At 40.6% G+C, this 15873-nt stretch overlaps 1 protein-coding gene across 2 annotated transcripts in view; it reads left to right on the forward strand.

Annotated features, from left to right (window-relative positions):
• Positions 1-2135: 2135 nt before the first annotated feature.
• The window catches only part of POP4 (POP4 ribonuclease P/MRP subunit), a 40483-nt gene continuing 26745 nt past the window's right edge, over positions 2136-15873 (forward strand). Inside the window, exons 1-8 of one of the 2 annotated variants that reach the window (XM_075282118.1) lie at positions 2136-2179; positions 4223-4275; positions 7678-7898; positions 7986-8063; positions 8317-8378; positions 11129-11230; positions 13530-13689; positions 13896-14363. In XM_075282118.1, coding sequence (XP_075138219.1) covers positions 2173-2179; positions 4223-4275; positions 7678-7898; positions 7986-8063; positions 8317-8378; positions 11129-11230; positions 13530-13666 — 660 coding nt within the window. In that variant the 5' untranslated portion in view covers positions 2136-2172 and the 3' untranslated portion in view covers positions 13667-13689; positions 13896-14363. Of the gene's footprint in view, positions 2180-4222; positions 4276-7677; positions 7899-7985; positions 8064-8316; positions 8379-11128; positions 11231-13529; positions 13690-13895; positions 14364-15873 lie in introns of those variants that run through there. The other variant, XM_075282116.1, reaches the window with a different exon arrangement.

Consider the following 15873-nt stretch of genomic DNA (forward strand, 5'->3'; position numbering starts at 1 on the left):
TTTACTCAGACTGATCAAATATTCCTGAGATTTTAATTTCAATTTAGTTTCTTGTATCATTTGTTCCTCACCATCTATGGCCATTAATGCCACATGGTGCTCTTTGTCAACATATTGTTGAGATTTCTCATTATCTGTCTGAACAGATTTATGCATACTATTACGTAATTTCTTTTCTGTTACCACGTCATTAAAAATCTTTACCAAAGAAGCTATATTCCTAAATACCTGCTTCTCTTTTGTAGAACAAATTCTATTTTCAATCTTAGAATTTGCCTGCTTACATTGTGTATACAAATCTTGCCATATACTCGCTAAATTGTCACTAGCCGCAACTTTAAACTCAACGTTACATTTCTTAGACAATGACTCTAATTTTTCCATACTTTAAAAGTAAAATCTTTACTCACCACTGTAGAAAGCTTCACCTTTAGCTTATCCTTGGAACAGTTGGTCCCTGTCATCAGAACGTCTCAGTACGTCTGGCACTTGTGGTCCTTCTGTATTTCCTCACAGGCTTTCCTCACACAGGCTTCCGTATCATATAACACGCACAACAGTCATCTGTATCTCACCAATATAAGTTCTTTTTCGAAGTCTTCCTGAATCTTGCAATTCATACAACTTGCAAAATACTCCTCTCTTCCCCCTTAATTGCAAGTGAACGGAACGAGAAAAACAGGAAAAAAAACGACCGTGCTTGGCTCGCCACTGTTAAATAGCCATGAAGTAACGGAGGAAGGCTGGCTCGCCACTGTTAAATATCTTGTATTTGCCGGTGAGACTTGTGTCCACTGTTAAATATCCGGACCTGGCCTTGTCCACGATAGGAAGAAGTCAGCTTGTTATAAATCAGTGTAGAGGTTTATTAATATCTTGAAGGAAAACACAGGAACAGGGAAAATGTCCAAATAACACAAATATCAGTCAATTGTCAATAGCTTACATCTTCAGAGAAGTTAAATCATCTGGATATCTTGTAGTTACAGCTTGGTTCATGCTTGTCATCTGGTTGGTGGACTTGGGCTGGTTACGACGTCCATGGATGTCCATCTGCCTGGACCACCCACCCTGGTGTTCCCAAAGACAGACCTCCTGGTCTTCCCCTGGTCTTCCCAAAGACAGACCCAGACATGTGTATTTCTTACTCATTTATATTCATGAGAGTGGGTGTTACCTTCCATCTTGTAGCTATGTAAGGAGATTTCTAAAATGGTCTACTCTAACCGCACCCATGCACCCAAAATATAAGACTATGATGTCAGTAGAGTGTTAACCCCATGTCTGCTAGAGAATATTGTAAATATATAATATTTAACAGTAGCGGAAAAAAAGAAGCGACATGACCCTTCTTCCCGCGGATTCCGCGGCTGACTCAGCCGCGGTGTCTGCAGCGTGAGACTCCCCCCCAAATAGGCTCATTCATTCGGGCCTTGGCATCCCATCACGGCTAACCGCGCGAAATGTTCACACGCAGAATGCAAACTTAAAGACATAGTAAAAAACATGCATGGGCAGTTTTTCAGGCACAGGATACCTACTACTGTTCTAGACCAACATAGCTGTCACTAGACACACACTAAGACACACCTACACGTTCCAGCATGTCTATCATGAGTCATTTAGTACGTGGCAATACATTGTCATTTTGTTCCCGAAAATCAGAAACTTATATTGTAAATAATGTGTTCTAAAAGCGCATTTTTACCTGAAAGTGCAGCCATCAACCGCTTTTTATTCCGGATCAAGTTTCCGTTTGGTTGGTCACCAAGTGGACTCCGAATGGAAATTCACGCGCAGATGTGAACCGAGCCTTAATATGCTTTATTTTCTCTTATTTTACACCTCCTCCAGCTTCCACACAGGTTGTTCCAATTCACAGACAACCCCTTTAGAGCAGGTCTATGATTTTCCATATCTATATGTCTCAATAGGTTTTTATTAAAAATATTTGCACAAACAATATCTGAATATTGCCATAAACTGATATATAATACACATTTAGGAACCAGATAGCTGAAACAGTACTGAGATCTTCCTTTCTGTTCTAAGTTTGTAAAGTGCGCCACTGTATCTATAGCAACAACGTGACGTATAATGATAGCGACATCCCCGGTGACGTCACACACTAGAAGCCGGAAGTGAGTTCGGATATACACGTGAACCGCAGAAATGGATCGTGAGTGCCTTCTATTCCCGGTTTTATTTCCATGACAGACTTTGAACCAGCGGCTAGAAACCAGGCTGGGGCGCTGTAGTACCCCGGTGACTATGCCTAGTGGGCATGCTGGAGATTGTAGTTCTTCGGTGTCTTGACTGAGGCTTGATAACAGGATCAGATCTTGCACAGTCTCTCAGTATAGTGCTGTTTGGCATGTAGTTGTTAGATGCAGCACCTTACACGGACTGCACAGACTGCACAAGACCTTCGTTCACAAAGGCAATAACTAGTGTAACAGAGCAGTCTAATATTCACTGAATAAATAACGAGGGAAAAAACCTTTCATTTACTTTAATGCTTCCTTATTGGGTATGATGGGTGTTGTAGTGCTCCAGTGTGTGCCACTGATAAAGCTTGCAGGGTATGTTTAGGAGATACTGATGGGACTATTATTCCCAGCATGTCTATGTGTACATACATTATTTATTTTGCACTGATCCCAAGTTCCTTCCTGTATTATACTCCAGAGCAGCGCTCTCTATTCTTCCGGCGAAGTCAATGGGGCAGATTTACTGAAATGGCAACCAATCACTGCACAGCTTTCCTTTCTAATTTGATTCTGAAAAATGAAATGAAAGCTGCATTGTGATTGGTTTGTATAAGCAACTACAACTATATACATATATTAGGCTATGCTAACACAATAGTTTTATAGGAGGAGAGAAAATTCTATTCTTTTGTAAGCTCCTATTTAATTTTCATGCACAAAATTGGTTGGTGCTTTTTTGTGATTTTGGCATTTCTTTAAAACCTGTAAATATATGTGTGGTATGTGTGAACTTCTCATATCTTGCAGTTTTTTTGGAAAGTACATTTTGTCTGTTGTTTGAATTTCTGTACGATTTTTGCTTATAATCTGCTGCAAAGTTGCATGAAGGTGGTTGTATATAGGAAATGTTAAGTTGTGTTTATATATGTTATGATTTGCCATGCAGTCACAAAAAGTTAGATTTTGGTCAGTCACAGGTTGATATTTTAACATATTAATGAATAACAGCAAAATATTTATCATCTTCTGTATCAGTGTTTTTAAGAGTACAAGCTCTTGTTGTGGTTGATGTTCTGTTTTATGAAGATACGTGCATGCAGGTGTAGGTCCTTAGTGATATGAATGAACTTTTTTTTTTTAGGAGGTTTGGTGCATATAACTATTTGGTTTCCACTTTTTTAGCAACTAAAATACGTTTATTTTAATATAATTTTATATTTGTATTTAATATTTTCTTTTTTATAAAACATAAACATCAAATCAAAATTGCATGAAGATGCCTGTTCATAAACAGTTCCAAGTGGCATTTTGACAATGCTGTAGTTGTCTACTTTCAGTAAATATATAGGTATGGGGGAGTTAGTATGATTTTATTCATGTTGCATTTTAGGTTTTATTTGTCCATCTCAAAACTGTGAAAATTGCTCTGGCTAACTGAAGTGCAAAATACCCAGAGACCCCTGGCAGCAAAATGGTTAAAAAATTAAAAAAAATAAATAAATAAATACTCTCCTCTCCTGGGCTTCCGATGGTTCCCAGCATCCCCTTCAGGGATCTGAGGTCATGCATCCAAAGTTCACTGCTGGGGCCTGTGACTGGGCCTCAACAGTCATATGGGGCATGCAGGCCTAATGATGTCAGCATGCCCCACATGACCACTGAGACCCAATCACAGGCCACAGCGGTGACCTCTAGGGAGCGATGCCTTAGTCGCAGGGAAAAGAGGACCGAAGAGCATGCTAGAGAGAGCTGTCGTGAGTATTCCCAGGAAAGGTGAGACAATGCGAATATAAGTGTTATTTTTACTCCCCTCCCCTGGGATTTGGGGTATGAGGAGACCCCAGAGTATAATAATAGCATCAAAATAAATTTCACGTGGCTCACATAAACCAGCTTGAGTATATGGCCAGCTATAAGCGGGAGTCTCACTTGTACGTGTGGGAATGAAATATTACACGTGATTACAAATGCTGAAGAATATTCTTGTAATTCTATTTTCCTCTCCACTCTAGATGATATTTACAGAAAGTTATCACAAGAAAAGGCCACACAGCTGGGTCTAAAGGTAAGAGGGTCACAAAACAATATAATAGTATTTTGATTAAATGGATTCTATCATTAAAATAATGGTTTTAAACTAATAGCATGAAGGAACAGCCTTTATAAAAAGGCTATTCACCTCTTACCTTTATCTTGAGGGTCCACGCTACCATTTTTGAACTTTTCTTCTTTATGCTAATTACGCTCAGACAGTGTAGGGGATGTGCCCTCTGTGCTATGAGCACAGCATTTCAGCGCTGCCTTTCTTGTGCTCCATCCGGCATTCTCCCCCTGAAAGGGATTGCTTGAGCATACACTTTAGTGACAACTTTGAATTTCTTTGCAATTTTTGCTTGTAATCTCTGCTGCAAAGAAGGTGGTTGTATATATGAAATGTTAGGGTGCATTCACACTGAGTATACGCTGACTGATTCTGAACGTTAAAACACGTTCAGAATCAGCGCGTACAAAGCAGATCCCATTCATTTCAATGGGAGCCGGCATACGTACGCTCCCCATTGAAATAAATGGGCTGCTTTTTTCCCTGATACGCGCATATCACATTGAAACCAATAGGGAAAAAAGCAGCCCATTCATTTCAATGGGGAGCGCACGTATGCCGGCTCCCATTGAAATGAATGGGATCTGCTTTGTAGGTGTTAATTTTGAACGTGTTTTAATGTTCAGAATCAGTCAGCGTATACTCAGTGTGAATGCACCCTTAAGTTGTGTTTTTATATATGTTCACTCTTCTTCTCACAGGAGACTACCGCAAAATGACCGGCGAAACAGCCGACTGCGCTTGTCCATCAGCCATTTTGCGGTGGTTTCTACTTACCTGTTGCTGCACAGCTAGATACATGTCATTGAGAATGAGTACACATAATCTGGTATAGGCTGCACACTTTGCTGATGCTGGGTTCACACCAGCGTTCGGTCTCCATACTTAGATTTCCGTCTTCTTCCAGCAGAAGACAGAAACCTGTCAGACCCGGTCTGGCCGTGAGCACCGGTGAGCGTTTTATGCTCTCCTTGGCGAAACAGTTTTTTAAACCGGACACAAAGTCCTGTATGTCCGACTCTGTGTCCGGTTAAAAAAAACAAAACGATTTCGCCGCGGAGAGCATAAAACGCTCACCGTCGCTCACGGCCGAACACTTTTCAAACCCATTCAAATGAATGGGTAGATGGGAATACGCGCGTATCACATTGAAACCAATAGGGAAAAAAGCAGCCCATTCATTTCAATGGGGAGCGCACGTGAGCCGGCTCCCATTGAAATGAATGGGATCTGCTTTGTACGTGCTGATTCTGAACATGTTTTAAAGTTCAGAATCAGTCAGCGTATACTCGGTGTGAATGCACCCTTATGCAGGTTTCGACCTGTCTGTGTGCAAGTTTCAACCTGTCTTAGTTGCACGTGACATCTGATTGCTTGCTGTCATCTCAGTCGAGGTTGAGCGTTCGAGTGTAGATGCCTTGTGTTATCTAGATATGGATACCAGTTGTTCTAACACAATGGAGGCTCATTTTAATGAAGGTTTATTGAATGGCTTTAAGAATAAGAAGGAAAATAGTGTGATGATGAGTAAAGAACTTAATTGAGAGAGCGCGAGTGTCAAAATCTAAAATTAGTGGGGAAAAAACTGAGGATTATCAACGATTGATGCGTACGACAGTTGAGTGATAGTGAAAAATCAATATACTCAGTGAGTGACGAGTCACCATCGGTCTGTTATTATGTGCATACAGAACAGATGTAATCAGTAATTTATCTCCTCATCAAGAGTGTTTGGGTTCTATGTAAGATAACTGATTAAAATAATAAATTAGATATATATTATTAGATTAACCACCGTTATTGGTCATTATGTATACTGACACATTTATCAAAGTAACATAAACATACACTCACCGGCCACTTTATTAGGTACACCATGCTAGTAACGGGTTGGACCCCCTTTTGCCTTCAGAACTGCCTCAATTCTTCGTGGCATAGATTCAACAAGGTGCTGGAAGCATTCCTCAGAGATTTTGGTCCATATTGACATGATGGCATCACACAGTTGCCGCAGATTTGTCGGCTGCACATCCATGATGCGAATCTCCCGTTCCACCACATCCCAAAGATGCTCTATTGGATTGAGATCTGGTGACTGTGGAGGCCATTGGAGTACAGTGAACTCATTGTCATGTTCAAGAAACCAGTCTGAGATGATTCCAGCTTTATGACATGGCGCATTATCCTGTTGAAAGTAGCCATCAGATGTTGGGTACATTGTGGTCATAAAGGGATGGACATGGTCAGCAACAATACTCAGGTAGGCTTTGGCGTTGCAACGATGCTCAATTGGTACCAAGGGGCCCAAAGAGTGCCAAGAAAATATTCCCCACACCATGACACCACCACCACCAGCCTGAACCGTTGATACAAGGCAGGATGGATCCATGCTTTCATGTTGTTGACGCCAAATTCTGACCCTACCATCCGAATGTCGCAGCAGAAATCGAGACTCATCAGACCAGGCAACGTTTTTCCAATCTTCAATTGTCCAATTTCGATGAGCTTGTGCAAATTGTAGCCTCAGTTTCCTGTTCTTAGCTGAAAGGAGTGGCACCCGGTGTGGTCTTCTGCTGCTGTAGCCCATCTGCCTCAAAGTTCGACGTACTGTGCGTTCAGAGATGCTCTTCTGGCTACCTTGGTTGTAACGGGTGGCTATTTGAGTCACTGTTGCCTTTCTATCAGCTCGAACCAGTCTGGCCATTCTCCTCTGACCTCTGGCATCAACAACGCATTTCCGCCCACAGAACTGCCGCTCACTGGATGTTTTTTGTTTTTCGGACCATTCTCTGTAAACCCTAGAGATGGTTGTGCGTGAAAATCCCAGTAGATCAGCAGTTTCTGAAATACTCAGACCAGCCCTTCTGGCACCAACAACCATGCCACGTTCAAAGGCACTCAAATCACCTTTCTTCCCCATACTGATGCTCGGTTTGAACTGCAGGAGATTGTCTTGACCATGTCTACATGCCTAAATGCACTGAGTTGCCGCCATGTGATTGGCTGATTAGAAATTAAGTGTTAACGAGCAGTTGGACAGGTGTACCTAATAAAGTGGCCGGTGAGTGTATATAAAGCATATCAAAGAAAAATATATGATCTGGGGTTCTCTCATCATCACAAGTGTGCATACCATCATTGAACAGGACCGCCAACTTGCTAACAAAGCTCAGATTGAGAAGAAATATAAATGAACAAGATGCAAGCTATACTAAATCTTTTCCACCCACCATTGGATCAGTCTGTTCAGCTCCTCCGGGGCCATATTTGTTGTCTGTATCAACATCACATGATAGAACCTTTTGTAAAATATATGGCTGCCTTATAAACCAGATTGCTGAAATACAGTGATGACAATTCTTGCAGATTCAAAGCGCCGAGAAATCGGAGGCATTCCTCAATGCCTTTCTGAAGCGCTGCATCCCCTCCTCAAAGGAGGCAAGTATAGAGGAATTCATGTCCAGAAAGGCAGTGGTACTGGAGTATGGCCTAAAGAAGAAGAGACGGAAGCGACACAAGGCCAAGGGTTTTACAGCCAAAGAGCGCAGGGAGCTAAAACTGTTCAAAATTGACCCAGATCAGCAAAGGTGGAGTATCTGAGTGCAACAACCTATGCCAGGCTAGTGCTTTCATCATGTACATTAATTGCCATCTCTTTCCCTTCTCCCATGCAGGTATGAAATGTACCTCCCCCTGCATGAGCTCTGGAAACAGTACATCCGAGATCTGTGCAATGGGCTGCGGCCAGGCGCGTGAGTCTAAATCAGTAAATATAAGCTATTAAGTCTGTACTCTTTTGTCAAATTTGTTTCATTCAGATTTTTCTTTCTAGAAAAGCTGGGTGACTAGTATGGCTGCAACCATAGCTTCCTATCATCTTTTCAGTTATAAAATAATATTTCTGTAGATGTTGAAGCCACCATATTTTGATCCTAATTTTTTTAAAATTGGATATCATTTTGAAGGTTGTTATTTTTATCTTGACTATTAATATGGTTATTTTAGGCAACCGCAAACGATCCAGAACAAGATGCTGAAGGCAGATCTGCATGGTGCATTGGTCACAGGTTAGAGCATGTTCCCATTATAAATGTTTTGACCTATTAATGCGTGGTGTTCTCTGCTAAGCAGCTTGATGTAAAATTATCACGTGTGATTTTTGTCTGCTGAGCTGCTGTATCCAAGCTAACACGAAGTTTGATTCTGTCTGCTGAGACAGTATACATTGTGTATAGGTCTTGACAGTTTCTGTTGAGCTGTTTCTAATCTGATAATGTTTGACACTTGTTTACTGAACTGATGTGTCTAAGGCCTAGTTCACACCTGCGTTCGGTATTCCGTTCGGGGAGTCCAATTGGTGACCCCCCCCCCGGACGGAATACAGAGCGCATTAAAAAGCAGTTAGCTAAGAAACCTCACGGACACTATAATGGGGTTTGTGTGTTTTCCGTGCAGTGTCTGCACAAATCATGCGGAGAGAAAAGTATTGCAAGCAGCACTTTTCTCTCTGCATGTTTCGCGCAGACAACGCGCAGAAAGCACACGGACTCCATTATAATCTATGGGTCAGTGTGTGTTCGATATTCCGTTCAGGGGAGGGGGGGGGGGGTCACCAAGCGAACTCCCAAATGGAATGCTGAACACAGATGTGAACCAGACCCAAGATTACTTTGTATGATTCCATCAGCTGACCCACTACGCTATATCTAATCCTATTACGTTTGATACAATTTTCTGTGTCAATGTATCTAAGCCTGGAGACAGCAGCACTTTCTCATTTGAATTGGGTAGGTGCATGTGCCCAGTTGGATATGCCTACATTTGGCACTCCGATGTAGGCAATGTCCTTCAGGTAAAATTTTCTATTAGGGTGAGATCACACAGAGTTTTTTTGGATGCTGAAAACCTCTGCTCCAGGAATTGTGAACCAGTTTTTTTATGCTTTTTCCATCAACACATTGTGTTGCTGATGGGCCTGTTTGCATGATGAAATCTCCCTGAATGTACAGTAGGTCATGGCGCTTCTTTTTTGAAAAAAAAACAGCTAGTGGAAAAAATCTGCTTCTGACTCCCATAAAAATGAATGGGAACATTTTTTGAAGTGGATTCTGCATTGCAAAAAAATGGGTGCATTTACCCTTAGTCATCCATGTCAGCCATGACATTACTTGTAGTGCCTTTTTTTCTTCTTCTTTTTTTTTGTTTGCTTGTTTGTTTGCAAAACCATTAATGAGGCTGCAGCTTAAACAAAGACAAAATAACTAACTACATTCGTATATAACCAGATTGGAATGTAACTAGGTGGTGTAAAACAGTTGCTAAATATGGAAAACACATTTATCCAGAAGATCTACGTCAGGCAAACTTGTATCCAGATATTAGAAACTTGTATCCAGGCATTAGTAAAGAGTCTTTCTTCTTTGATACTGGGTCACATGACCAAGCCTGCTTTACTCCTCTTGCTTGTACACGGTGTATAGTGGGGTTGATCATGTGATCCAGTGTCAGTAGAGGAGGTAGAATGCAGGGCTGTGAAATTGTAAATTAATATGGTGGAATAAGTGCACTGCCCAAACGTATTATTATTCCCCACATAATCCTTTTAATAACTTATATAGCAATGATATTGCCTAGCGACATTGGGAAGAAGAATATTTGTGGTATCCATATAGTCCAGTTTTAGTGTGGCCATACTAGTGATTTGTATAGAGGTATAATTCCTGCTCTCGTCATGAGAATCTATGATGCATCCCATAATTTTATTTTCCTTGGCAGCAGCTGCCTGGTACTGGTCACTTGTAGCTAAGCTTACTGTCCACCAAAATCCCCAAGTCTTTTTCAATGGCAGTCTTACCCAGTCATTTACTCCAGGATAGCATCTTTAAGCAAACCTTCAATTATCTTACCCACCACCAAGGTTAGACTTACCGGCCTACAGTTTTCAGGATCACTTTTAGAGAGCTGCTGTTTAAGAGACACTACTAAATTTATTGTGCAAACTTGTGACAGAGAGAAGGTGAGAGAGTCAAAATGCTGACCCTTCGTTCACATCTGCATTGGTATTTTGTCCGGGGGAGTTCGCATGGGGCCCCCCGAACAGAATACCAAACGCAATTGCAAGCACTGTGCAGTGAAAGCACACGGACCCCATAGACTATAATGGGGCCCATGTGCTTACCACCAGATCTCCGCACAGAATGTGCAGAAAGGATAGTAGTTCACAATCTACTTTCCCGTCCGCAAGATTCATGCAGTCAGCACACGGCAAGCACATTGACCCCATTATAGTCTATGGGGTCCGTGTGCTTTAACTGCACAGCGCTTGCAATTGCGTTTGGTATTCGGTTCAGGGGGGAGTCCCCATGCGGACTCCCCCAGACAGAACACCAGCACAGATGTGAACCAACCCTTAGATAAAAAGAGATTTGGCCATTTAATGGCTGTATTATGCATGTTACAGGTTCCTCTTGGTAGATGAAGCAGTGGAACTCGCTGCGTTCATTTGCCAACTTTGGTCCCTAACCTGGTGGTGTTAGTATACTGTCTGTTAGGAATGACGTTGTTCTAAGGGCAGACCTACCTATTATAGCCAGGACCAATAGCCTGGTATACATATTTAGTTCCCCAATTAATTTGATCCTCCATCCATAAATCCCTCTTTTATAACATGTACACAGGTATCTCAATCTGAACTGACTGATCTATCTAAGCCTGTCATGTGTGATAACGTATGTCTAAGCTTAAGTGTGATTCAACATCAGCACTGTATTACTTATCATGTTTGATGTTCAGAATTGGCTCCTTTTTCTCTCTCCAGTGTTCAAGTCGAAATGTCCATCATACGTAGGACTCACAGGAATCATCTTACAAGAATCGAAATATGTCCTTAAAATAATCACTAAAGAGGATAAATTGAAAGGTATGATGATTATAGTGAATGCTCCTCCCCCACCACCAAAAATTGAAAGAATGGCCCCTGATCAAAGATGCCTTCTGTTATTTATTCACACTTCATATCTGCAGCACTGGGCTCCGTCATTTAGCAATATCTTTACAGCCCACTTTCAAACTGGGGAGTCCCACAACACCAATAAGTGGATACTATGGATGGTTTGTATAATGAGTGACTTGAAGGGGATTGAGCCCTGTGGGGAGACACTATGTTTGTTTATGATGTAAATGCTCTTTGAAAAGGTTTATACCGTTATTTTCAGTTGTCCATTTGTCCTGAGAGTGGGTATTGATCTTATGTATTATACTGGGTTTCCGAACAGAGGTTACCCCCTCTTAAAGCAAATTATGTCCCTAAAAAGGTATTTGTCACTTTATGTCCGAATTCTGGAGTGCAGGACTTGATAAATAAACCAAAAGTAGAGGGTTGCAATTTTTTTAATCTTATTTGTGGAAATAAGTTTCTGCATTTTGCATCATTCACTCCACTATTGAAAGGTAGATGGGAAAGGAGCAGGGGCTAGCCTGTCTAGCTACCTGTAATGCTGGGTTGATCAAATACAACGTTTTAAAAAGTGGCACAAAATATATAACACACTGGCAGGAGGACCCGGCTTTGGCAGATATATTTCATTTTGTGTTTGTGTAGTAGCCCCATAAAAATTGCTCAGTTTTACACTGGTGTATTTTGTGTATGGAAACTTGGAGTGGTACTCTGTGCAGAACCGCATATCTAATCCTCCGAGTGTGGTACTGCGTGCTGAGGCGTGTATCTAATCCTTCAGCGTGTGGTACTGTGTTCAGAGGCGCATATCTTAGCCAAAGCTAAGAGTGACCTACTGAGATGTTCTGTGATATATATCTGTGAATTGGAACCCACACAATTCAATGACCACAAGCTGATATCTTGAAGATGATGAAAACGTCTATAATCAAAGCCACCAATCCCAGCACAACTCTCGTTTCTCATAGTGCTCTTAAAAAGTGTAAGCTGCTCTATGACTGGTTGCAATGGGCAACAACATTTCCCCAATGCGATTTAGAATGTTGCAGAAATCTTCCTTGTGCATTGATTAAAGTGAGTCTGACGCCTCCCCCGCTGCATAATAGGATCAATTTGGTAGATTTGGAGGAAATCAAATGTAAACTCTTATGCAAATGAGGTAGTTGGTGCACTGGAGGCGGGCCTTCAGATTCCTATAGTACTTATTTTGCCACTCAGACCCCTACTATCCTGGGGGCGGGCCTTCAGCTTCCTATAGTACTTCTCTTGCCACTCAGACCCCTACTATCTCCTTCCTACCACACCCTGTGCAGTGAGAGTTGATCCTACTGTGGCATCACCCATCCTACTTGCGCAGCAAGAGCAGTTATTCAAAGCTGTTTTTACCCAAATCTACAAAAATGGTATACATAGTAAACGTTTTTGTAATGTGCTTTGTAACATAGTGGTACCCGTTGAATATGCTTGGGGGAGGTGAATCCCTTCAAGCTATGTATAAAGAAAATACTCCTCATTGGCAATACCAAAGAAGCAATGTGTCATTAGTTTAATGTTGGCCAACCCACTAATTTTCGGCAGCGTCTGTGCCATCTGTAGTCATTGTGGGAATCGTATGGGGTCTCTGCTCCAGTATCCTGAATCAATATTGTCTACTGACGTTTTGCAGAGATAATATTGAAGATATATCTAAAAGGGATGTTCCCCTTTAAAAGTATTTCTAGTTTATATACAGAACTGTGGGGTCCAAGAACTAACACCCCCACCAGCAGCCACTGAACCTAACACAGGGAACGGATCAGAAGCCGAGCTCCATTCTCTGTGTAGTGGTTGTGCCAGGGTACTGCAGCTCAGATTCTATTCACTTGGGATAGGTCACCAGTATCCCAGAGAAACGCTTTAACTGCAGCCACTTCCTTTGGGAAAGGGGAGAAGTATCCCCACCATTGTCACAATTTCCATATATTCAGGTACAAATCCTTATTACTTCTAGTATTTTGCTTTGCCTTTAATAGCTGACTGTCCATTTCATTACTACAAGCCTCTCTCTCTCGGCAAATGTTGAAAATTGATATTCATCCGTTAAATAATCTGGATTTTTATCTGTGGCCCAAGTAAAAGGCTATGATAATGTTACCTTGAAGACAACCATAACCGAGACATTTCTCACAATGATCGCGGCAATATCTCCATAGACACTTTAACTGGGGTCTCATTTCCCATCTCCTAATTTACAGGCTACTTCTTTTTTCTTTTTGCCTGACAGTTGTTCCCAAGTTGAACTGCGTCTTCAGTGTGGAAATTGATGGATTTATCTCGTATATCTACGGGAGCAAGCTTCAGATGAGAGCCAGCGAACGATCAGCCAAGAAATTTAAAGCAAAAGGAAGCATAGACCTGTAACTGTGTCATAAAGGCAACATTGGGTACTTTTGATATATTTCTTTTATATGCGTTAATTTTATTTATTTATTTTTTCTCTTAATTTTAGATTATTTTTTTTTTATTTTTAGGTTTTTTATTCAAATTATAACTTTAATTATTTTTTGCTGTATTTTTGTATTTAGTTATCTTTTATTTTCTTTTTTTTTTTTTTCCTAATTTTTCGTTATTTTATTTTTTTTATATGGAGATTTGTGAAAAGTCCCGGATGAAAATCACTAAGTCGTACGAGAGTAATATCGTATATATTGCGGCTTTTGGAAGCAGTTCAAGGGCTGCTGGAATTGAGTAATGATGGAACTCTCGTATAACTAATAACTCCCACGAAAGTAAAACATTTTTATTTCCTGGAGATGACACATAATATCCTGTACCATTAAACTGCTGCCTTACTTTACGATGTCCTAAAATGTTTGGAATGTAAGAATTTTCAGTGTTCTAATAAGATGGCAAAGAGCGAAAATTTAAAGGGCTGAAGCTCGGCTGCCTCTTCTAATGAGGAACAAGGAGGGGGGTGGATCCGAGGAAGCAATTAACGATGGAGGGAGATTTAGTGTCGCCCAACTGAAATTAAACATTAAACTGAGAACGTTTGAGGAGTTTTTTTTTTTATTTCATATAATCAAGCTTTATCTGTCATATCAAATATTTTTGTTTGTTTTTTAGTGAATGTTTATTAAAAAATTTAAAGGGACATATATTTGTGTACAGAAATAAGTATTTAATAAAAACAGTTGGATATTGTGAATGAAATTAAATGCTAGATTAAAAATCGTTAATGTGCAATTAACATCTCTAGTTATTATTGGTGTTTAGTCTGCGATTACAGTCTGATCACATTTTTATCTATTTTTGTATGTTATTGTAACTTAGTGGAGGACAGCATTGCTCCCTGCCAGCATTTTTATTATGTCGTAGGTTAAGTGCTCCCTACAGCGGAGAAATTCCTGGAGTATACTTTAACAATTCAATGGGCTGCTATTCACCAAACGGACAAAAGAATACTCTGGATGGTGTGTGCCTACACCTTTTTTTTTTTTTGTTTTGTTTTATTCTGCACCATAATTTTGTGGAATATCTGACGTTTTGAACAATTTTTATTCAGTTTTCGGGGTGAAAGGGCAGCAAAACAGCAAACAAACAAAAAAAAAAAGTCATTTTGATTTTTTTTTTTTCTTCCTATGGCATTCATCATTTTGGAAAAAATATTTTGTTTATAGTTCAGGAATTCATTCTGATCTAAGGAAAGGGAACACTTATATATTTTTTTGTTTACTTTAGACCCCCCTTCCCCCAGGGATTAAGTCTCCTAAGGTGGGGCTACAAATAAAAGTAAAAAAATACTTGCAATATATTGTAAGATCCATTTAACTGTAATAATGCTATGCTGTGCTAATGGCAAGCCTCGGAGCCTTCAATAGGCTCCCAGCTGTCAAATGAACAGATCACTGCCCACTGGATTTCATTCTGGTAGGACCCAAGTGTCACCAATAAATAGATGCTTTTGTCATGTTTGGTACATAAACGTGTATGAAGTATTGTATCTGCTGCGGCATGTTGTAAAGAACAGTTGAAGTCTATTTGGTGGTGTCACATTGCCTTCCTTGTGTGAGTGCTTAAAGGAATATCTGTTAATAATTCCTTGACTCTGACCTTCTAGACACATTAGCCTAGAGCAAGCAGGTGTCCTGTATACCAGTCCGCTCCTACTCTTACATGCTGCCTGCAGATAACATGTGCTGTGTGGCAGGTTAGCTTCAGGACCTCATACATATGACTGTTGAGTGTACACAGTTCTTACAGGATTGTACTGTGTTAGATCATAACAGCTACAGAGGTCTGTTACCGTCAATAACAAAGTATCCCTTTCCACTTCGATCATGAGTGTGGTACAAACCCTCAAAAACTGGGAATACCCTCTGAGTTCTAGTGTTGTAAGTCCCTATTGGCTTGCTTTTAAGTCATGTCTACTTGATGTGTACTAGGAAGGAGTCCCCTTTCACTACATCTATAATAGAAATTTGGATAGAATTGGAATTTAGAGAGTACCTTTTATGTCCTCTGACATCGGCAGTATTATATACCGCTAGAATGCTTACAGAGCACTGTCGTCTTTGCTGGTATGCGCTCCAGTGCTTGAGACATCGGTGCCATTAGTTTTGGTACTG

The sequence above is a fragment of the Leptodactylus fuscus genome, chromosome 7, assembly GCF_031893055.1.
Source record: "Leptodactylus fuscus isolate aLepFus1 chromosome 7, aLepFus1.hap2, whole genome shotgun sequence".
NCBI lineage: Eukaryota > Metazoa > Chordata > Amphibia > Anura > Leptodactylidae > Leptodactylus > Leptodactylus fuscus.